This window comes from Panulirus ornatus, chromosome 48 (assembly GCF_036320965.1).
Source record: "Panulirus ornatus isolate Po-2019 chromosome 48, ASM3632096v1, whole genome shotgun sequence".
Taxonomy (NCBI): domain Eukaryota; kingdom Metazoa; phylum Arthropoda; class Malacostraca; order Decapoda; family Palinuridae; genus Panulirus; species Panulirus ornatus.
In genome coordinates, this window is record NC_092271.1 from 21,095,744 (window position 1) to 21,118,353 (window position 22,610).

At 36.8% G+C, this 22,610-nt stretch overlaps 2 protein-coding genes across 6 annotated transcripts in view; one reads left to right on the forward strand and one right to left on the reverse strand.

Moving 5' to 3' along the window:
- Nucleotides 1–6,004, forward strand: part of LOC139763814 (uncharacterized) — a 19,751-nt gene extending 13,747 nt beyond the window's left edge. For all 4 annotated transcript variants that reach the window (XM_071690091.1, XM_071690092.1, XM_071690094.1 and 1 more), the window contains 2 exons: nucleotides 277–410; nucleotides 2,861–6,004. In XM_071690091.1, coding sequence (XP_071546192.1) covers nucleotides 277–410; nucleotides 2,861–3,160 — 434 coding nt within the window. In that variant the 3' untranslated portion in view covers nucleotides 3,161–6,004. The remainder of the gene's footprint in view (nucleotides 1–276; nucleotides 411–2,860) is intronic.
- LOC139763816 (protein FRA10AC1 homolog) overlaps nucleotides 1–22,301 on the reverse strand; it is a 26,138-nt gene extending 3,837 nt beyond the window's left edge. Inside the window, exons 1-6 of one of the 2 annotated variants that reach the window (XM_071690100.1) lie at nucleotides 21,673–22,301; nucleotides 18,947–19,052; nucleotides 17,069–17,231; nucleotides 15,454–15,619; nucleotides 14,135–14,294; nucleotides 11,032–11,338 (exon numbers count right to left, since the gene is read on the reverse strand). In XM_071690100.1, coding sequence (XP_071546201.1) covers nucleotides 11,040–11,338; nucleotides 14,135–14,294; nucleotides 15,454–15,619; nucleotides 17,069–17,231; nucleotides 18,947–19,052; nucleotides 21,673–21,681 — 903 coding nt within the window. In that variant the 5' untranslated portion in view covers nucleotides 21,682–22,301 and the 3' untranslated portion in view covers nucleotides 11,032–11,039. Of the gene's footprint in view, nucleotides 1–6,380; nucleotides 11,339–14,134; nucleotides 14,295–15,453; nucleotides 15,620–17,068; nucleotides 17,232–18,946; nucleotides 19,053–21,672 lie in introns of those variants that run through there. The other variant, XM_071690099.1, reaches the window with a different exon arrangement.
- Between the last annotated feature and the right edge of the window lie 309 nt (nucleotides 22,302–22,610).

Here is a 22,610-nt window from a genome sequence, read left to right on the forward strand (position 1 = left end):
ATCTGAAATATCAGTTAATCATCATCTATGGTTTGGATGAACCATACCCCTGTATTTATTCTCTATTTTAAAGATATCTTTGTTTAACAGAAATAATGCTTCCTAAGAGCCCTCTGGAGCTATGAATTTTGGTGTATAATTGTGTTCATGAATTATGTTTTAAAGCTTTGTGCCTTTCTTGAGCTCTGTGTATTTAAGAATACAGCTATTCTGATATTTTGATATCATTCATTTTCTTTATACTTGTCTATCTAGTCTCTTACACTTCCTTTACAGAATGGGCCTTTGTCTTGTACAACTATGCCCGTCTCAGCATGATTTTTGAGACATTTGAAGAATATGTAGCCAGAGGAGATGTCCTGCCACTCCCTCCACCAGATGATGTGGATTTCTCTCTTCTTAACCATGAGGTAAGTCATAAAAATATTTAATTTCGCACGTCACAAAGAAAGCTGTGGGGACAGTAGATTGAACTGACCACCCTTCAACCATAAGTATATTCTCCCAAACATGACCATACTGGCATGTGGAACTGTCAGATATGGAATGTATTCTGCGTTTTGCATGCAAAATCTCACACCACATAGTGTGTGTCCTTTTCGTATTTCTATGTTGGGTTTGTAAACAGATTTTCAATAAAAGGTTACATCACCCACATAGTATCTTGACCTTAGATATTAGATAATATTCTGTTTTGACACCCATCAGAGCAAAATATTTGCAATCCCTGAATGGCATTTTTTATCCAGAACCCAAACATCAGCTAGTTTTCATGATGTCCAGGTTCTGGAGGATCTAGTATTCAGATTATCTGGATTTAGGAGGATATCAAGCATTTAGTTAGCAAAGTTGCTACAAAGATGATATCACTAGTAATTCAAGCCTCCTTGCCGCACACACTCAGGTTTATCCTCTCCATTACTCATATTATATCTATATGGAGTTCTCTGTGGTTAAAGAGGTGAAAGAAGTTCATGTGATTCTTTAGAATACTAGGTTTATAACAAACTTTTAGACAGCATGAGCTGCCAGTCAGTCAGCAAAAGCAGCAGCTCAAAGTCAGCCAAATGAGCAGCTGTAAGAATAGCCTGTTTTGGCATTAAAATCAGATCATACAGTCCACTAAAATTATAACATTTGCAAATTGTTACGATAAAGGTATGGGCTTTATACATTTGATGCCTAGTATGGGTTACAGCTTAATGACCACTAGTCTCTATTAGCTGTTAAGTCCAACAATTTAAATGCACATAGTTTACGAAGGCACTTTTAGTTGAGGTTCAAGCCTTCATTGTTCCAAAATACATTTGTTTTTAATGAAGTAAGCCGGTCTGCCATACATGTTTTGAGTGAGAAAGTGGAAATGCAGAATTATAATTTATGTTCCGATTACAGCCATTACCAGCATTCTCACTTGCCTGAGAATTTCCTTCAGCAGAAGTTAAGAAATGTTAACCATGAGTTTTGAGAATGTGGGAAGCTTTCCAGCATAAAAGTTAAGATTAGACTTTAGCCTGGCACAGGTATAAAATCACTTACAATATTCAGTTTTGGTCATTTGAAGACATAAATAGAGAGCATCAAGGCCGAACGAGTGAACTTCATTTATTGCCCACATAGCTAATATTCATGTCATGGAAGATCTTAATTGAAGGACAATCCAGGGATGGCAGTAAAAGATACCATTTAAGCTGAGTAATTCAGCGTTAGTCTAAAGAAAGAAGGCAATGCCTGTGATAAGCATTTTCATATATTATTCAGTCAGCTTCCAGAGTCAGTAGCACAACAAAAGCAAGCATTACTCTTCTGGTGTAGTTGACTACATAATAAATTTATTCTTTTTAGTATGTGCCATAGTTATTATCATTATGTTCTTTATACTTCATCGCCATATCCTATTTTAGGAAGGTAGTGCCAGGAACAGGCGAATACAGGCCACAATCGGGAGCTCCCTCAGTAGGGTGTCCATGGCAAAAGTCTCTCCATAATTGATGAAATCTGGTGCCTCTTCTTAGCATTTAGTGCCTCACCCTTAACAGGCCACTGGCAGAGGGCAACTTTAGACCAATGTTTCCAGAAGTTCCTACCCAGTATACCATCTTTGATATTGCTGTGATAGGGTTCTGGTGGATAGCCAGATAGGTCATAGCCAGATAGGTCATATCTAACTAGAGCGACCCTCCCCTCCTGCTATTCACTGTACAGTAAACCTACTGAGAATGATTTATGTAGTCAGTTATTCTAACCCCTTTAGTTCCTCAAAAGGAAAAATAATTCCAAAGAACTTTACTTGTTTAATAATTGATATCGTGTTTAGACCAGCTATAACTACTCAGATCATATTCATTTTTATACTCCAATTTTGCAATTATTTGGGAAATGAACTTATCACATCCTGGCAGTAGAGTCAAACACTTATTGTAAGAAAACTGTCTCAAGATTAGGAAACTAGATAATGGATATTTGAATGTTATCTAAGGTACCTAACGAGTTTTCCCTCTGATGTGAGTAGAAAAGCTTTCTTTACATTTATGAAACTGCTTTTCAAAAGATAAGGCCTAGAAACATACTAAAGGGCATATATCGGATGTTTAGGTGAGTTATGGACAAGTGTCAAGGTGCTTTGGACACTTGAGAAAATTCTTCTTAAAACTTTATATTAGTTTACAGCTAAGTGTATAGAGAGATCAGTAAACTGTTGTTGTAATTCATTAGATTTTACAAAAGATAAGAATTCTGAGATTTCAGAGGTGAATGCAAAGCAGAAGGAAGAATATATTTGAGGTTGGTGAAAGCTTGTATTTCTTTCAGAAAGTTTTACAAAGTAATGTTTAGTTTTACCAAGACAGTTTTCTTACAGGAGGAGTGGGCATTAGTTTGGTTATACATTCTTCGATGGCCAGAGATTCCTGAAGAAATGGCTGTGGCTATGTTAGATGGATCTCGAAAACTCAAGACTGCAGCTGTTGCACAGTTTTTGCACTCTCTCTCCCATCGGTTTAGCGAGTACTACAGTCGTTATAAAGTGCTTGTGTCAGAACCATTACCACACTTGATGCCACTTATGTATGCAAGGCTTTACCTCCTCAAAGCTATTCAAACAGTAATGAAGATTTGTTTTAATTTGCTTGGGGTTGATTCTCCTCCTACTTTCATGTAACTCTACATTGAAGATGAGACTATGCAAGGCTTTATTTCCTTAAAGCTATTCAAACTGTGATGAAGATTGGTTTTAATTTGCTTGGGTTGATTCTCCTCCTACTTTCATGTAACTCTACATTGGGGATGTGCCTGTCATATGAAAAAATCATATTCAAAATATTTTGCTCTACTTCTTTGTAGGTCTTTATGTTCTTACTGGATACAGTAGGATTTTTGTTGCATTTTTATGAAATTATGTTGTGCGTACTGTTTCAGCAGATTAACGAGAACTTTTGCCCTCCCCTATATTGTCCACATTTGGTCTTCCAAGTACTTTCCCAGCTTCAAGTGAGCAAAGTGTATGGCCCAGATGGCACAACTCTTTAGTTTAAGGGGAATGTGCCTCTGAGCTAGCTCTGATCCTACTAGCCAATTTGTTTCTTTATAAAAACTTCAGCTCTTTCTACTTGGAAACATGCCTAGGTGCAGCCAATGCTAGTCCTTTCAACTTGTTCCCTGTTGCTTCCATTTCTGTTACCTCCAAAGTCTTTTAAGTGTTCTTGAACTCTTACTCTCTCAAGCACTAAATCACAATTCCTTCATTCTCATCACCAGTATGGCTTTAAGAATATAAGATCTGGTGATCTTCTCTCCTGTTTGACAATACTCTATTCCCCTTCCCTTCAGGATATTGGTGACTCTTGTATGACTTTTGACATCTCTAAAGCATTTGATGAGGTGGCACAAGTCTTAGCTTCCTTCCTTTGACTTTTTTGTTTCTCTTTGTTCCTTAATGCATAGCTTCCTCTTTCATTGATCCATTGCAGTATTTGCTAATAGAGTGGCTTCTCTCTCTTTTCCTGACAGCATTGGTGTTCTTCTGGGTTCTGATCTGTTATCTACTCTCTCGTTCTCTTTTCTCCATAAATGCTTTCAGCTTTTAACCATTCACTCTTACACTGATGCATCCACTTCACACATGAAATTGGTACTTTTTCCTTCCTCACTGTGATATTTTATTCTTTTTCTTGCAGTGAATGCATCAACTCAGTTCAGACCTGAGCAGCATCTTGGAATGGGGAAGCAGTAATTTGGTTAAATTTCATGGTGCAAAAATATAATTTGTATCTGCAGTGCATTCTAAATGTCTCTTGTTCTTCCTCTGTTCAAAACACCATAGCTTATCCCCAAAGTAACATAAACTTGATGGGCAAAACAAGCTGGAAATTACCGTATCCTTTACTGATCTAAAAACCTACATAATCGACAAAGCCTGCTTCCAAAAAGCTGGGGTAGTTACTGTATCGGTGCCATAATTTTCCTAGGAGTAGCATTTCATAGCTGCAGGGGCTTTATTCACCCCTGTATGGAGTACTGCTCACCTACATTTGAAGATACTTCATTCATCTCTGTTAGCCAAAGTAGAATCAAAAGCTTTCTTTCTTATTATTATACTTTGTTGCTGTCTCCCGAGGTAGTGCAAGGAAACAGACGAAAGAATGGCCCAACCCACCCACATACACATACATATACATACATGTCCACACACACACATATACATACAAAAGCTTTTTATCTCATTAATTCTCCTGGCATCATCTCTCCTACCATCCCTTTATTGCCCACTGTGATGTTGCTGTCCTCTTCCTGTTCTGCAGATATTATTTCTGCCACTGCACTCTTGAGCAATACATATGTGTGTCCATTAAGGAAGGAGAGGGCCCCTGGCATGTGTCTGGCTGCTACCTCTCATAGCTTGTGTGAAGACTGGCTACACAAGGAACAACAAAGCTGTGGAATCCTCTTTTTTTTCATCTTTCTTATTCATATAACCTTTGAGAGTCACGTAGTCACATCTTCAAACATCTGAGGAGCTGTTGAAGAATCTTTCAATTTTTCTTGTACCATATTTTCTTTTCACCCAAGCTGACCATGATTGGGCATGTTTTTCCTTGCCATGATTGTTGTAAAAAAGGAAAGAGTGCTGGGTTATGGGTTGTTAAATTATCATTATACTAGAAAAAGTTGAAAATGTTGAAGGTAATATCATTAGTTCAAATACTGTCTGCTATAGCCTAAATTTCATAATCATCAAAAATTATTGCACCTAAACTGTTGGGAATATAGTTATGGGATATCATTTGTAAAAGGGTCATTACACTAAAGTTTACATACTACTATGCCAATAACAAAGTAAGTCTCTATTCTGTTAATTCAGTGAAACTTGAAACTTAAAAGGTATATCTTCTGATTATCTCAAAAATGACAAAGCACATCTATTAAAAGAATGTTGTTGTGAGTACAGTATTTTCTCTATAAGAAATGTAATAATTTGAGTTGGTTTGGGCGTGTGGGAAGAATGCAAGAAATGGAGTTTAAAAGGAGAGTGTATGAAGGTACGATTAAAGGGGTTGGTGTGAGAGAAAGACTGCATGTGACATAGGGAAACATAATGGAAGAGTACTGAAGGGTAAAATATGGGGGAAGAACACATGGAAAGGTGTACGTGAGGGACGCATGTACGGACATGAATAAATAGAGACTCTCCTGACATGGCCATCCCCTTGATCAGAGTTCCCAAAGAAATCAGGCGTTGGATATAGAGAGAAATATGGTCACCTACAAGCCCATAGGATAAAGTAAATGCATTTTTGTATGAAATTATAACCACTCCTTTTGGTCTTTTCCTACAATGGTAGGTGGCCTTCATAAGCCATGTCATATTATGTTTTGTGATATTTACATGATCATTGTTTAGTTACAAAACAAGTTTTGTATACAGCATTACATCTACTTCATACTTGCCTGTCATATGTCAAATACCCCTTTGTATACTAAATGTATAAAATCTGGTTATATTGCCCAAAAGATTAATATTTTTCTATGATATTATAGTAAGAGTATTTATTATTTCAAAGTTAACTGTTACAGAAAATGTCATTTAATATTTCCAATAATTTTTGAGAAATTTCTTCTTAAAATAAAAGTGGCTTGCCATTATAACTCTTGTTTGTAATGTGATATTCAAATTGTTTGGCAATATGCCTTTAGTATTTTCAGAACTAGTTTTAATGTTGCCTTGATCCCTTTAACCACACAAAGGCACACACTGAAAGTTGGCAACAGCTGACGGAATAGAAGAAAAAAAGATTAAGAAAAAGGGATATAAAATTCCTTGATTTATCTACACCATACTTTTTTTACTGTTATGGATCTGCTCACTGATAAATGAAAATATATTTGCCTGTCTTTCAATTTCATATATCCTCATACCATGTAATACAGTTTATATTAAAAAAATTTATATACACCTTTCACACTACATATAAATGTGAAGAGACTAGCCCATTATGGATAGAATACTGGAAGTAATGTTTCTTTGTAAATATACTGTCTTCACTTGTCATCTCTTACCAAAGACCTCCATTACCCCAGGATTACATGGGAAAATTAAAGTTAGTGTGATGTCATGTACTTACTTTCATAAGCACAAATTCAGCAAGGATACCAACCCATCCTTCTTGTGCAATCCCTAATCACTTATTTCTTCACATTTCACTAATTATTATGTATTTAGGTTATCTAACAAACAATATTTTCTGCAAGGGTCACCATACAAACACAACTTCAGGTGCACCACTGGAGAGGTATGGGGGAAAGCGGACTAAAGGTACAATTAGTCAGGTGGATACTTAAACTTTGGCAGGAAAAGTAATAAATAATATCAACCAATGTTTGCCACTATTAAAGGATTAAATGAATCCTGCCAGATCACTGCCTTACATTTTTATCTCTGTTCACTCTTAACACCCCTACTATAAACCTTACCTTGTACAGTTAGTCCTCATGCCTTAATTTTTATTTTCTACCAAAAAGACTTTCCTTTTAAGAGATGCAGTCACTGTATCCGTCCAGTCCTGAAGGACTTGGCCAATGTCTAAGCACTTTAACATGTTAAATGAAAAACTATTTCCCCTTATCAAATTACTCTTAATTACTTAACCAAGACATTTTCCATAGCTTCCCCATTATATAAAATCAATGTCCCATTGCCCAATCAAGTCTTTTCCATGATTACATCCTTATACAATACATATACCATACAAGTGTTTAAGAGGCTCTTCTACCCCAATAACTCTGCATCTATTCTCTGATACTGCTCCTTTGATCAGTTAGAATGTTTGAGGGTGTAACCCATATAAACATAACTGTACCTTCTATCCTTAAGTCACTTGGTTCTGAGGTCCCTTTACAATTCTTATATTCTACAAATCTTCTAGCCATGTTTCACTAGCTCAGCTATTTAAATATACCTTAGTTCCTAATCTGCCTTATGCTAATTCTTACCATGCCTCATGTTACCTTATCAATCTCTGTCTATTTACTCTCCTACTTTGTTAATATCACACAAGCCATCTTCAGCATGGACTGCATGAGTCTGCAGAAGGTTCCCCTCCAAATAATCTACATTAAAAAAAGTCATGGGTACCTGCCCTAATAAGTTACTGAATATTTCTCATGTTGATTCAAGCTTAAGTACAAGATTTACTTTCTACTTGCCTTTACATGAAATAAAACAAAGAAGACAATGCAAACACAGACTCCGCAGTTTTCATATATTTTTGTTATGAATCAGTATGTACCCAATATCTGTCTGGTTGGATGGTATTGCTTGGAGACAAAGAAACCCCATTATTGAACAAACCACTTGAGTCTAAAGTGAAATGTAACCACATGACTAATGGTTTCATTATGTTATACATGATGGCCACAGAGTGGAAGTGAGCAAACGAGGCTGCTGTTCATTTGTTCCAGTTACAATATATCACTGTGCAACCCAAGGACCCCTTTCAAGGTGCAGTTGTAGGTTTCAAGATTGCACTCCAAATGGGGACATGGTAAGGTGGGCTTCTCTGGGGGTGGGAAGAGCCTTGACAAAACTGTACTCTTTTCATCCACATACAATAATACAGCTTTGTTGAAAAAGACTTCTTACAGTTTTGCCACTTGCAAGCAGAGTCCAAGAGCAACTTATCTGATGAATTAACATAAGATACAACAATATGATGATACACATCATGCTGAAATTGTAAGTTTTGAAGAATGAAAGACCATTTCTCCACCAAAGACTGAACCTTTGAGCACTTAATACAGCACTTACTCAGCAGGAGGGTCAAAGTACTGTTTTACCCACCAAAATGAGGTGCATCAGTGAAAATTCACCTCCTTCAACCATCTTGAATCCTATAAAGCAAGTAGATGCTCATTCACAACCAGGCAGAACCTGTCTAGGTCTATGCTCTCAGGATGCAGAGGTAAGGAAGTGTGAGACAGCTAGCCACAACCATGAATCACTGACCACATGCATATCTGTGGCTCATGAATCAAGAAATAAGCTTTTATGAAAAGGGAAGGGATTATATCTGGATGTTTATAAGGCTCGGCCCATGGAAGGGATATGGTTTTTCATTCTTCAAAACCTAACATCTCCCACTTATGGACACCAGCCTATAAGCTCCTGAGAGCATATCCATATGAAGAGGGCCAAACAACAAGAAAATTCAAGAAAATAATGTTACAGAAAAGCTTATTCTTCTTATTCTTCATGATTTCAATGTGGCAAACCCAAAGCAATGCAAGCAAGGTCAACCAAATTCACACAGACATTTTTGAATAGGGTATAGTATTTGTTCAGTGCCAAAGACCCTTCCTGTTATTCCCATCTGATGAGGGGTTCTTGGAATTTAGCAAATAGCCCCAGACATGAAAGTTGTAACAACTTCTTGATCTACTAAGAAATGTATTCCTTACTAAAAAGCTCTGAAGGTGTCTGGATGAACAAACCAATGCACTAAAGTAATTTTCTGTGAGATCAAGATATTCTTTGTTTTGACAAAACAAAGAGCATTACACTCTGATGAGAGGTTTTCCAGGATTGTATTAGAATACATTTATTCCCAAATTTAACTGTCCCAATTTTAGTAAGGAATAATGGATTTGGATTAACCTTTCCCCATGAAGGGATATCTTCAAAGTTTATATTCTTATATCTAAGCATTACATAAATTCAAAAACTCCTCTTCCTGATTCCAGAGTCAAGAGGATTAGAGCTTTCATAAAAATCATATCAAGCCATATTGCCCAGAAAGATAACACACAGTAAAAGATCCAAGACCCTCAACAGCTGCCATTTACATTTGTACACTAGGAACTCCAGGTACATGTACCATGCTTTTACCGAACAAGATAGCAGGTCAGTACAAGAGCTAACCATACAAAGGATAGACAGACTCCTATGGAAGAATTAGGATTGATTAGTTTACTAGTATTATCTTGCACTGGCTGAGCCTATCTTATTTTTTGTTTTGGTTCTTGCCCCATACTTCCTAAAAGGAATGCGGAATTACAGACAATTTTGATTTGTGGGCCAAGAACTGCTGAAAGGGGGAGAGAAACTACAACTAAAGGTGCCCAAGAAAAAAATCCTCTTTAAAACCCCACTTTAAGGGGAAAAAGGGGTTTACCTCAATTTTTTTCTATTCCTTGAGGTGGCCCAATTTCCCAAGGCATCTCAGCTATAATGGCTGAGGTATCTGATGCCTGTTATCATGCCAAATAAACCCATCCAACAGTGAATACAAGAGATGATCTTTGTTAACAAGGAACAAAACAAACTTTTCATAATATAGACATTCCCTTCCGCTTATGTCCAATTTCTTCGAGCTACTTTCTCCGAAACATCAACAAGTCAGATCCCAGGAGAGAGGAAGTCACAAGTTTGCCATCTGTCATTGGGCTGGCATAACCCATGATCTAAATTAGCATCTTTGGTACATACTAGAGCAATACCATTCTAGACCCTACCTTTAATGTAACTCCCCCTTCATGTGGCCCATACACTTCAAGTTTCCCTAAAAGGACCAGAAAACAAATAACCCCATGAAAGAAAGGGTAACAGCATATCAAAGAGAGGGATGGGTAGTGTGTGTGAGTTCTAGGACTGCCAGAAAGACTTTGACACTGTTCCCCTATGAAAAGTGATCAAAAGACTAGATCCACTAGCTAGAATAAAGGGTGGACTCTTTCACGGAATAGAAGAATACATAACTGGAAGGAAGCAAAGACTGCATGTAAGAGGTGCATCCTCGAAGCAGGTTAGAGTCACTATTTTATAGACATCAGCCTGGTTAATAGGGCTGAAATTAATTAAATAAAAACTTGTGTCATTTTGACTAACCCCTTTGGAATCACACTAGTTTCAAAAACATCCCCCATCCTAAATGAATCAGCATGTGTTACTATGTGTCTGTTTATTCTTCAATCTAAACTTACAATCTTTATGTAAAGATGGACAATTCTATGGGGGTCATTTTGAACTTTCCTTGTTATATTTGCTCATTCAAAGCCAAAAGATTTACTCACATTAAGATAAAAATGAATACTGTGAAACACAAAGTTGGGACAGGCTGACCATAACATCAAAGTTTAAGCCAATGCTGTAACGTCAAATCTGACACCAGTGTTCTCTCCCTAGTTATCAAAATGAAAAAAATTATGTCTGATTCAAGTCATGGTAAAACTTCTAATAATCAGAAAGCCAGAAATGGAAGTCAAGACAATGCAAATCACAGAAAAAACATAGTACACTGCACCAGAAAAAGCAAGTAAATGAATAATGGTGGCTGGCTATTTCATGCAACCTCTACACAATTATGTCATAATCTTAGTCAAGTGACTGCAAGATAACCAAATCCTTATAAATGGACATATGCCAACCTCATGATTTAAGATGGTCAAAGAAGGTGTATTAAGCCCATACAGAGTTAGTACAGTCTCTAAAGTTCAAACAGCTCTATACATAGGTGAGAAAAACAAGACTTAAGAACTCACAAGCAAAATCATAAGAACAGATCCTCTAAATACTCTTCAAACTCTTCTTCTCGACTCTTTTCATCACATAATTTGACTGGACCTTTCCATATATTAACATCAGATTTGGTCTCATCTATTTCATTCTGATTTTCAACAAGGCCACCTTCAACTGTCTCTTCCTGAGTATCCTTGGCTGTTTCACTTCGGTTCTTTCTTGACTTCTTCATCTTGCCCATCTCTTTATGCTTGCTCTTAAATGATGTTTTTGTTACCTCTTTTCTTTTTCGATGATAATTCACTTTATATGAACAGTCATGACACAATCCTGAAATAAGAAGGCATGTAATTTTCAAAAGCTGTGACACAGCTGTGTTCACTGCTTAAGTGTAAGAAAACAATTCGAGAAGTGAAGCAGCTAAGCTACTGTACATAGTAGGCCTTTGTGAAACACTCAAAAATTCTCAAAGCTGATGTTAATTCGTCACTCTAAAACATATTGTGCTTATGAATGAGACGGGTACCATTCTCCTGTATGAGATTTCAAGCATGACAAGCCATGGAAATCCCTCCCAGAACAATTCTGATATCCCATGTATTTGGATGTTCAAAATCGATTCCCCGTTGATGCAAGAGCAACATGAAAAAAATCATCAGACATCAGAATCCTGGAAACTTTAGAAATCTGTGATTTTTTCACAATTTCCTTTTCCTCAAAAAAGGAAAAATAATGGGAGTAGTTTATGCCTGCTACGCTTCCCATTTTAGTCCTCTGTTATCACTCGCTTGCTGATTTCATACTAACAACCAGGACATGATTTTACTGTTCCACATTCATCTTATCCTCGTTATGGCAAAAAACAAACAAAAAAAAAAAACTATTTATCGATACCTCAGGAAAAAACAGGGCATCAGTATGCAAGCATAAGAGGTGGAAATTTTACAGAAGTTGTATGAGACTGTAACTTTCACTCCCCTATATTATGAAAAGAAAACTTGAGAAACTTGTGAAATTCTAAACTACAAGTGTTACAACCAAGTGAAATGAATAGCACAAGAGTATAAACAGAGCAAAGGTTGTAAGTCATGGTCCTGTTACATAAAAAAAAAAAGTTCTGTTAAAATCACATTGAGGGTGTTCCCATTTCAGGGACATTGTTAATGGAAAACAAACTAACAAACAAAACAGTATGAAGGTCCTCTCTTATGCAGATCACATTACAATACTTGACACTAAAGTTGCAACAACAAATGTGCAGCACTACATTACACAACTGGATCAATGGCCCAACCAAAACAGAAGTCTTCAATCACCCTTTTAACCCTAACAGATATGAATCTATCTGCAAACTCCAGTCATCTTGAATGAACAATTACTCCCATGCAACAAAACTATTCTATCAGATACAATACATAACAGTCACTGTCCACAGCATCAACACCAAAGCAACATCCAAATTAACTGCCTTCAGAACACGAACTGGTGCCAGAGTTGGACAAGGAATACAATATCTTGGCACCCATTACAAACAATTCATCTGCTCCATAAACTATGCCTTACCAACCTTGTCCTCCACCCTCACAAAAGCAAATATAACAAAGCCGCAAATCACATAATACTAACTGATCTGGACTAATAAACTACTGCAATTTACTTAGCCTAAAATACATGGTTTTGATTAATTTCATAAAGTTTGGTGAGTTACTGAAGATGGATTATGTGCTCTCCAACTGTCCATGAAGACTAAATATTGCATCAGCATGGTAAACTACATATTCTTGACTAACATAGCTATCCTCTGCCACATATTCTATATGAACATACCATCACGGAAGAGCCATATGCCTTTCTAATGACTTCACACCAGATAATCTCATATATCATTTTCTTGCTTTTTTTGTACTATTGATAACTTATGAAAACATCAATGAATCTATATCACATACATTTAAAATAGAGATTTTTCTGCTTTTTTACATGTCATCATTATGACTTGGGATCCAAAGTTGTTTTCATAACTTCGTATCTCCAATTACATAACTGGGATGTATGCTAAGAATGGGGCAAAGGTTCTGGGGGCAGTGAAAAATGTCTGGGATAAGACATCATTATTTGAGGGGGCAAAAATGAGTATGTTTGGAGGTAAAATAGTCCCAAAAATATCATATGTATGCATGGCTATAGATGACGACATGCAGAGGAGGATAAATGTGTTGGAAATGAAATGTTTGAGGACAATATGTGTTGTGAGGTTGTTTGACTAAGTAGTAAAAGGGTAAGAGAGAAGTATGGTAATAAATAGACTGGTTGAGAGAGCTGAAGAGGGTATACTGAAATGGTTTGGACATATTGAGAGAATAAGGATATATGTGTCAGAAATGGAGGGAACAAGGAGAAGGGAAAGACAAAAGTGGAGATGAAAGGAAAGAATGAAAATGATTTTGAGTGATTGGGGCCTGAACATACAGGAGGGTGAAAGGTGTGTATAGGATAGAGTGAAATGGAATGATGCTGTGTACATGGGTCAAAGTGCTGTCAATGAACAACCAAGGTATGTGAAGCAGGCAGGATAAATTATGGAAAGTCCTTTTGGGCATGGTTGTAGGATAGGGAGCTGTGGTTCTGGTGCATTACACATGACAGCTAGAGAATGGATGTGAGTGAATGTGGACCTTTCATCATCTGTCCCTTGCATTATCTTACAAGTGTGGGAAACTGCAATCAAGTATGAGTGAAAGAAAGAAAGAATGGTAAAAAGGGTTTCACTTTCCAGAATTCTGCTTAATAGTCAACTCTTCTATCAAAAGGGGAATGGGTGTAAAACATCCATGAGAAATAATGTAAAACTTGGTCTAACTAATCCACTGATATCTTTTAATAACTCTAGCTTAGTAGATTGTAATGCCATTGCCACGATTAGGAATAAAAATTGAGAGCAACATTATATATGCCTAATTAAGAAGTGTAAATCAATTGAACTTGCAAAGAATTCTGCATAAAGCAATCATGATTTTAATTTCTGCACTACATCAAGAAACATCCTGTTTTCAGAAACCCAGAAGAAAAAGATGTACTATACTAACTACACTAGTACATTAATAACATATAAAAGATAACACTAACTCAGCTTCACAAGGGCATTCTTCTTGACACTTTGTTCTACATAGCTGAAGTTCATCTCCCATGTGCGCAAGCCTTCCTTCTCCTTACATCTCTTTTCCCCACAGGAAAACTGGCCCTTGCCTTCCAGTACTTCTCGTTCAATCCTCCACCGCATACCCACCTACAAAGAGTTAATGACATGATTATAGTATGCTTTTATGTAGGCCATTATATGAGTCCTCAAATATTTTCAAATGTATCTTTCCCAGTTGTATGTGTCTGGTTTTCAGTCTCTGTGATTCCAGATGTATCTTTCTTTGCATTTCCTTATCTGTCAGTCAGGTTTGTCAGTATGAACAAATGTTTATATACCCATCTGTCTGTATGTCTAATCAGCCTTTTATACTTCCAGCTTTTCTGTCTAAATAGGGATCTTTCTAATCACCCATCTGTGTCATTTAAACCATTTTTTGTACTCTTTGCAGGATGGCATATCTCCACAATCCCATTGTTAAAAGATCTAACACTGACTGCTAAAAGCATTTTCAAAATTTCTGCTTGTTATTTAGCGTAAAGCAGTGAACAGCTAATTTTGCATATATCAAATGTAATATGCATGACAGATCTCTTACGAAGTATGCACAAGGGATAGAACTGAAGCAAGCACATGTGCACAAAAAAATGGAACTGAAGCAAGCAAACATGTACAAAAAAAATGGGTAAATGATAAAAGGCAGGGAACTGAGATACAGCTATGAAAAATAGTGCTGACATTTGGAAAGTCTGGTAAACTTTTAAATGGGATGCAGAGGGCAATTTGCCTAAGAAAGAATATCAACAAGAAAAGAAGTCTCTTTACTTTTACCACAATATTCTTTGACAAGTGAAATATGCTAATATGAACTACTACCAGAAAACAATGTTTTACTCATTGCAAAGCCATCCATCAGCTTTGCATTTACAATGCTTTGACTGCATTACCATTGACTATCAGTTCTTTCATTTCATTTGGTTGGGGTGGAGTGTAAAATTTGCCAAAAGACAGAGCATTAACAAGAAAAGGAATCCCTTTACTGTTAACATTATTTCCAGGCAAGTGAAATATAGGCTAACTTAAACTTCTACCAGTAAAAGAACTTAAGTTTCTGCCAGCAAAAGATGTTTTACTCCATACAAAAGCATCAATCAGCTTTACAAACTTTAAATTGACATGCTATGTTGTCACTTATACTGACTATCAGTTTTTCATCATCTTTAGTGGACATAACCAACATTACTTTTCAATCACTCTCAACAAGATTCAGGTTTCCATGAGTTAGAGGAATAATGATGAAACATACCTTATTTTCTTTATAATGTGAAAGGTCACAAATGCAATATTCTTTGAAGAGTTTATCAAAATATCTCTTGGCTAACTGCTTCTCCCATGTGTCAGGGGCCTCTTTACTGTCCCACAAAAACTGATGGTTTTCTCGAATAACATCAATATCTCTCTTGTCCTTGGACCTGCAATAATAGACATAGACATATCATATGTATGCTAAGCTATAGACTGGGAAGGTATCGTACCCTATTTATCTATCTATATCTCTGATGTCATTCCCTTCAGGAACTCCCTCAAAAGGGTGGCAACGGCAAAAGAACCTCCATAACTGGTGAACTCCAGTGCCGCTTCTTGGCCTTTGGTGCTTCACCCTTAACAGGGCACTGGCAGAAGGCAACTCTAGCACAGTGTTTCCACAGGCTCCTACCTAATGTTCCTACTATTTCTATCGTATGCATCTAACTAATGTTCCAACCTACTACTTTCACCTAATGCTCCCATCTAATGTTCCTACCTAGTACTTCTTCTTCTTCCTAATGTTCCTATTTTTTCTGTCAGCTGAGACAGCACAGGCAGCTAAGGCCCTAATCAAGGCCATCCCATCAATGCTATATATATATATATATATATATAGCTATTATACTTGTATATATTATACCTGATTGCCGTTTCCCATGTCAGCAAGGCAGCACCAGGAAACAGATGATGAATGGACCATCTACTCACATACACATACATACATATATAAATGCCCATACATGCACATATACATACATATACACATCAACATAAACACATAAATACACATATACATATTCATATTTACTTGCCTTCATTCATTCCTGGCACTACCTCGCCCCACAGGAAACAGCACCTCTACCCTCTGCTTCAGCAAGGTAGTGCCAGGAAAACACACAAAAAGGACACATTCGTTTACACTGTCTCTAGCTGTCACGTGTAATGCACTGAAACCACAGCTTCCTATGCTCATCCAGGACCCACAGGCCTTTCCATGGCGTACCCCAGATGTTTCATATGCCCTGGTTCATTCTACTGACAGCACGTCAATCCCAGTATACCACATCATTCCTATTCACTCTATTCCTTGCACATCTCTCACCCTCCTGTATGCTCAAGCCCTAATCACTGAAAATCCTTTTCACTCCATCCTTCCACCAGTTATCATTAGTAATAAATTCATAAGTGGGGGAAAAAATATCAATGTTAATACATCCTAAGCAGTCACAGAAAGGTACTCATCCTTAATAGGACAAAACAAGCTAGCCAAAAAAAAGAGGAAGGCTGGCAGACAATCTGACTCACAGAAGTATCCAGAAAATTATAAATGTGACTAATGCGACCTGAGGGTCAGCTGGTGGAATAACATTGCAGAGTGGAGGCAACTGATACACTAAAGAAACCCAGATAGAGGTGAAGGGTGCAACTACTAAAAGGTAAGAGGTGAGAGGCATAAATCTCACCACAAGGCAGGAGGTTAGAGGTTTCTAACCCCAGGGGATATTCAAGAATCTCACCTCTCGCAAGACAGGCCTACCCTGAAGAGAAATATTCACTGTATTTAAGCAAACAGACTTCCCAAATATATTAGAAATCCCTTGACCAAGACTTACGTATCTCGTTGCAGAAGTGCAGTACTACCAGGATGATAAAGAACATATTCATTTATAAGAAGTTTGTGCCGTTCATATGCTGTCAAGTTGGACATCTGGTAACGCAGTCTCCTCCCTTCATCTTTACTTGCTTCATCTGTAAGCCATGACTTATCTGGCAATCCTGATAAATGAAATCATTCAAAAATACCATATTACATCCAACATCAACCAGAGAAAATACATTACTCAGTTACTATAAAAAGTATAATTTTTTACTGAAACACTATCATATACACCAGCTAGGTCTGCAAATTTCAAACTAATTACTTTATAAAGTTTTAAAAACTGATTTCTTAATATAAGACCACTAAAAAATGATTCATTTGTCTAACTGCTCAGTAAAAAAATTTCAGAAGTCTTTTGGGAAACAGTCTAAGCTCTCTGAAACTAGAATGTGTGCAATCATCAATAAATGAGATGATAAAGGTTTAACAAGGTCATATATTGAAACTAATGACAAACTTGAAATCATGACATGGCCCAGTGATGAGTCTCCAGCCTCCCTAATGTAGCATACACATTGTAGAGGCATAAAATGCACACACAGAACATTGAAAAGCTGGGATTCAGTCAAAACAAATGCAATGAATACAACAAAAGTGAAACAACCTTGACTCAGGGAATAGGAAAAAAATTATACTGATCTGCATAAAGATTGCATTTGGTTAAAGGCAACATTTAGTTCAATCATGATCTGCAAAAAGATTATATATATATCCTCCCCTCTCATTTTTTTTAATTTTCCAAAAGAAGGAACAGAGAAGGGGGCCAGGTGAGGATATTCCCTTAAAGGTCCAGTCCTCTGTTCTTAACGCTACCTCGCTAACGTGGGAAATGGCAAATAGTTTGAAAGAAAGAAAGAAATATATATATATATCCCTGGGGACAGGGGAGAAAGAATACTTCACATGTATTCCCTGCGTGTCATACAAGGCAACTAAAAGGGGAGGGAGTAGGGGACTGAAAATTCTCCCCTTCCATTTCTAATTTTCTAAAAAAAGGAACAGAGAAGGGGGCCAAGTGTGGATATTCCCTCTTACGACTCAGTTCTCTGTTCTTAATGCAATCTCGCTAAAGCGAGAAATGGTGAACAAGTATGAAAAAAAATATATATTTATTGATTCATTCATTATACTTGATCGCTACCTCCTGGGTCAGTGAGGTAGCGCCAGGAAACAAACGAAGAATGGCCCATCCACTCATATAAACATTATTCTATCTATTTATTTTGCTTTGTCACTGTCTCCCGCGTTAGCATCCATAATTGCAGAATGTACAAAATATCAAAAGATAAAGTCAGTGCAAGTGAATATGAATCATGGTAGTGGCAGGTACTAACTCTCTCAGCAAGAAAAGCTGTAAGCAATGCTTCTAAAGTAGGAAATGTCATTGGCAACAACAGTAGAGGCATAAACTCTCAATCATTTCCAAAAGTCAGCCAAAACATTCCACATAAAATCATATGGATACCAGTTACTTCAATATGCATTTTCAACAGACAGATACGGTGCTTGAAATGTGAGATATGAGCTATTTCTGGTTGGTTAAATGCTAAATGTTTTCCTGGCACACACTATGCAGAAAAACATGAAACTAACTTAGAAATGTAGAACCATGTGTCAGTTTAATCATTACACTGGGAAAGAACTTGCTTTACCCTGGTCAAGAAATGACTAGACCACTTGCTGGTCTCAAAACACATCTCACTTTCATGAGTGAAGTTTTCACATGAGCTTAGACAAATGATCAAAGTACAACTTATGAATAACACAGTGGCTAGTTGCAAAATCATCAAACATGAGTTTAGTTGAATCAAAATATAATCTACAATTTTACCTTGTCTCTGCACCCTTTCCTTTTGAAAGAGAGCATGGCGTTCACGCTGCTTTTTGCGAAGCTTGGCATCTTCTTCAAATGCAGAGTCATAACCACTTGTTGAGTTCTGTAGTGATACATTTTACATTACAAACCATGTAAATTATGAATAACTAATATTAGTATTCATACCTTTTCGAAGATTAAAGAGGCATTATACATAAATACCATTTTTCATTGTTTTAATAATAAACAATCAGATTAACAAAACACTATCTTCTGGTTCTTCTTATTACTTAATTCTCTTAGTATGAACCAAATAAAGAACAAGAAAAAGCTAAAATATTTGCTTTTGTATTTTTGCAATGACTGCATTTTTCTGCTACTAAAAAACTTATAAACAAAGACAGAACTGTAGAAGATGATGCAAAGATATGGGAGGCACCAAGCAACAGTTCAAAATTGTTTTTAGGGTAGACGACATGAGAGCCCTAACACAGTGAGATGAAATGAGGAAGCAGCTTTAGAAAGCATCAATATACCTTGAAAAGACACTAACAAAATACTAGAGGGTCATGACCTATACAAGGGTCATGGTCCTAATGAAATTTCACAATGTGCTGCATATCTGTGCAGAAACACCAAACACACAGACGTCACTGGAGAAAGACAAAGGGAGTGGAAAAAGGCAAACATCACACCCATCTGTGAGAAGGGGTGCTGAGCTACAAACCAGTCTCCCTGAGGAGTGTGGTCTGTAGTCTGTAAAGTAGTGAAGATAATCAGAAAGCAAATGAATGACTTGCTACAGAGATGAAATTACATAAATGACAGATCAACTTTTAAGTCTATTTGAGCTCTTCAAAGAAACTCTGGGAATTGGTAACTTCTGCTGTATAAAGTTTGTCGTGATTACAGAAACACCTGCAAAAGGCCTCTCTCTTTTACCATTCATACTAAATGATTTTTGTCAGACTCCTATCTCCATATATAGTCATTCTAGTGAAGGTGTATCATTGGGAGTACAGTCTCATCACAGAACTTACTCCATATGAGTCTACATTTCCAATGACTACTGGTAATAGTCCAGGCTTGGACTGCAGGAGTTTTGGGCAACACCAGAAGTTGGTCCTGGGGTAAATAAAAGATAATGATTATCAAATACGGTGATAGCGATATATTGGAGATACTGAAGGGCTTATCATTGTAAACTGAAGGGCTTATCATTGTAAAAGTAGGTGAAATACTTGCAAAAAAAATAAACAGAATCTATGAAAACCTTACCCTCATAGCAATCATATAACAGTCACACTCAGAAAAATCCACTGCCATAATGAAGACAAATGTCAACAAACAGGCAACACAGTAAGCAGCCATGCAATCCCCAACAAGAAACGAATAGCATATTCATATATGTCAATTACTACGTGTGGGGAGATGAGGTTAGGTGTTTATATGTTCTACAGACAGTTCACAGGAACATAATTTTACCTACTTTTAAATCAACTCCATATTTTCCTTGATGCACATAACCTATATCTTTTCTAATACTGGTCAATAAAACAAAACTCCAAAAATATTTATGTATTCCCTAAACACTACATTGGCACTGAAGAACACCCATTTAGTAGTTGCTGATGATGCAAGCTCTTCCTTACTCAATACTGTATCAAACACAGCAGATTGCTAAGAATTCTGTTCTTGACTCAGTAATGATGCAACAATTCTGAACCTTTGCAATACACTGTCAAAAGAATACAAAAGTCTGATGTCTTCTTTTATCTATCTTATTTTACATAGGGGATAGGGAAGAAAGAATACTTCCCGCGTATTCCCTGCGTGTTGTAGAAGGCAACTAAAAGGGGAGGTAGCAGGTGGCTGGAAATACTCCCCTCTCGTTTTTTTTTTTTTCAAAAAGAAGGAACAGAGAAGGAGGCCTGGTGAGGATATTCCCTCAAAGGCCCAGTCCTCTGTTCTTAACGCTACCTTGCTAATGCGGGAAATGGCGAATAGTATGAAAGAAAGAAAGATTTTACATATCTATAAAACTGGCAGGTAAGGGTCCCATGTTTAATACAAGATATATAACTTGAATAGAGAAAAATAAAGACTATAGTTTGCCTCTGACTTACTACTCACTTTGGATATTGTGTGATTCTGATTTGCAATGCCAGTGCTGGGTTTAGAAAACACGATAATATTTCATCTACTAATATCAGGTGATAACTGACATTTTACCACAGGGAAAATATGGGGTTACTGAAAAAGTAGGTAATAAGTCTATAAAACATCAACAGAACTATATATATAAAAAACTAGCCTAACCTCACCTAACTGAGGAAATTATAGAAATATACCAGCATTACATGTTTCTTAATGATGGTTACACTGTTGTTGCTGTTTAAATCGAGTACTATTTTGGCAGTGCTTTTTCTTTGGTATGACTGGAATATTTTGGCTAGAATATCAATCCCTGTGATATATCTTGACTGCTATGGGGTTCAAAGAGGTTTTCATGGGTTTTCTTTATTTGCCACAAATTCATTACTTTGATTATTCCAGTTTCACTGGATTACTAGACTACTTTCATATTAAAAATAACATAAATCTGTCCTTAACATGTATTTCTGTAATCACAAACTCTATAAAGCAAACGCACGGACCTCTGATACTTTGGCCTATTTCTTGCAAAAGCAGCCTATTGAAAAAGAAACAGACTTCACAGTATTTAACCAAACAAGTCTTACTTTTAACATGGTTAATTATATATCTTTAGTGTCTTGCGTTATATATCAATATATTTTTTTTAGGTGCACTTCACATATTCCCGTTGTTCATGGATTTTCATAACCGAGTTATCATCCCTTATCTTCTGACAAGGTTCAGCATTAATTCCTTAACAGTCTTGCTTGTACTCTTTCTGAACCGCGTCGCCAACGTTAAAATTTTATGTCATCTTATTCACGCAAGGTTTACACAGATCTCGTCGTCTTCACGGGTGCAACTTTCCATTTCCAGGTTTGGCTTTGATCAACATGTTGGTCAATTGCTCTTCGTTGCTGTAAGAGACTTTCTTGTCACGGAGTACACAACTTCCTCGAAAATTTTTGGTAATGACAGACTTGGGAAGCCTCTTGTGGTGTGTTTACATTTTGGTTTCATGAAATGGCCACTAGATGTCAGGCTTCGCCATTGTTATTGTCGCTTATGCAAACGATATATAGCCCGTTATCCCTACACGATCTCCAAAATAGTTTATGTAAAATACTTGCAAATAGTAAAGGGTTAGTTAATGAACACACAACAACGATGCTGAAGCCTCAATGAACATTCACATAAGATTAAACAATACAACCCTAAAATCTAAAATATCTTTCGTACCTTTATCCATACGTCTCCTGTATATATCATTACAGCTGTCTGTCCATGTCACTAGCAAACTTTCCTATGTTCAAAGAAGGATGAAAGCAGCAAGTTGTCAGAATACCCTAGAAATATACCTTGAAGCACAAGACAAAAATATTTATTAGCAAAAATGCACAAGAGGGTACGTGGACGTAAAGAGGCTTGAAAAGTCGTTTGAATCTTAAGAAAAATACAGATACACAGGCATGGGAGGAAAGATTTTCTTCCTAGTGCAAAAGTTTGTGTGAAAAACTACCAGAATGGATTGCAGTCCGCTTGC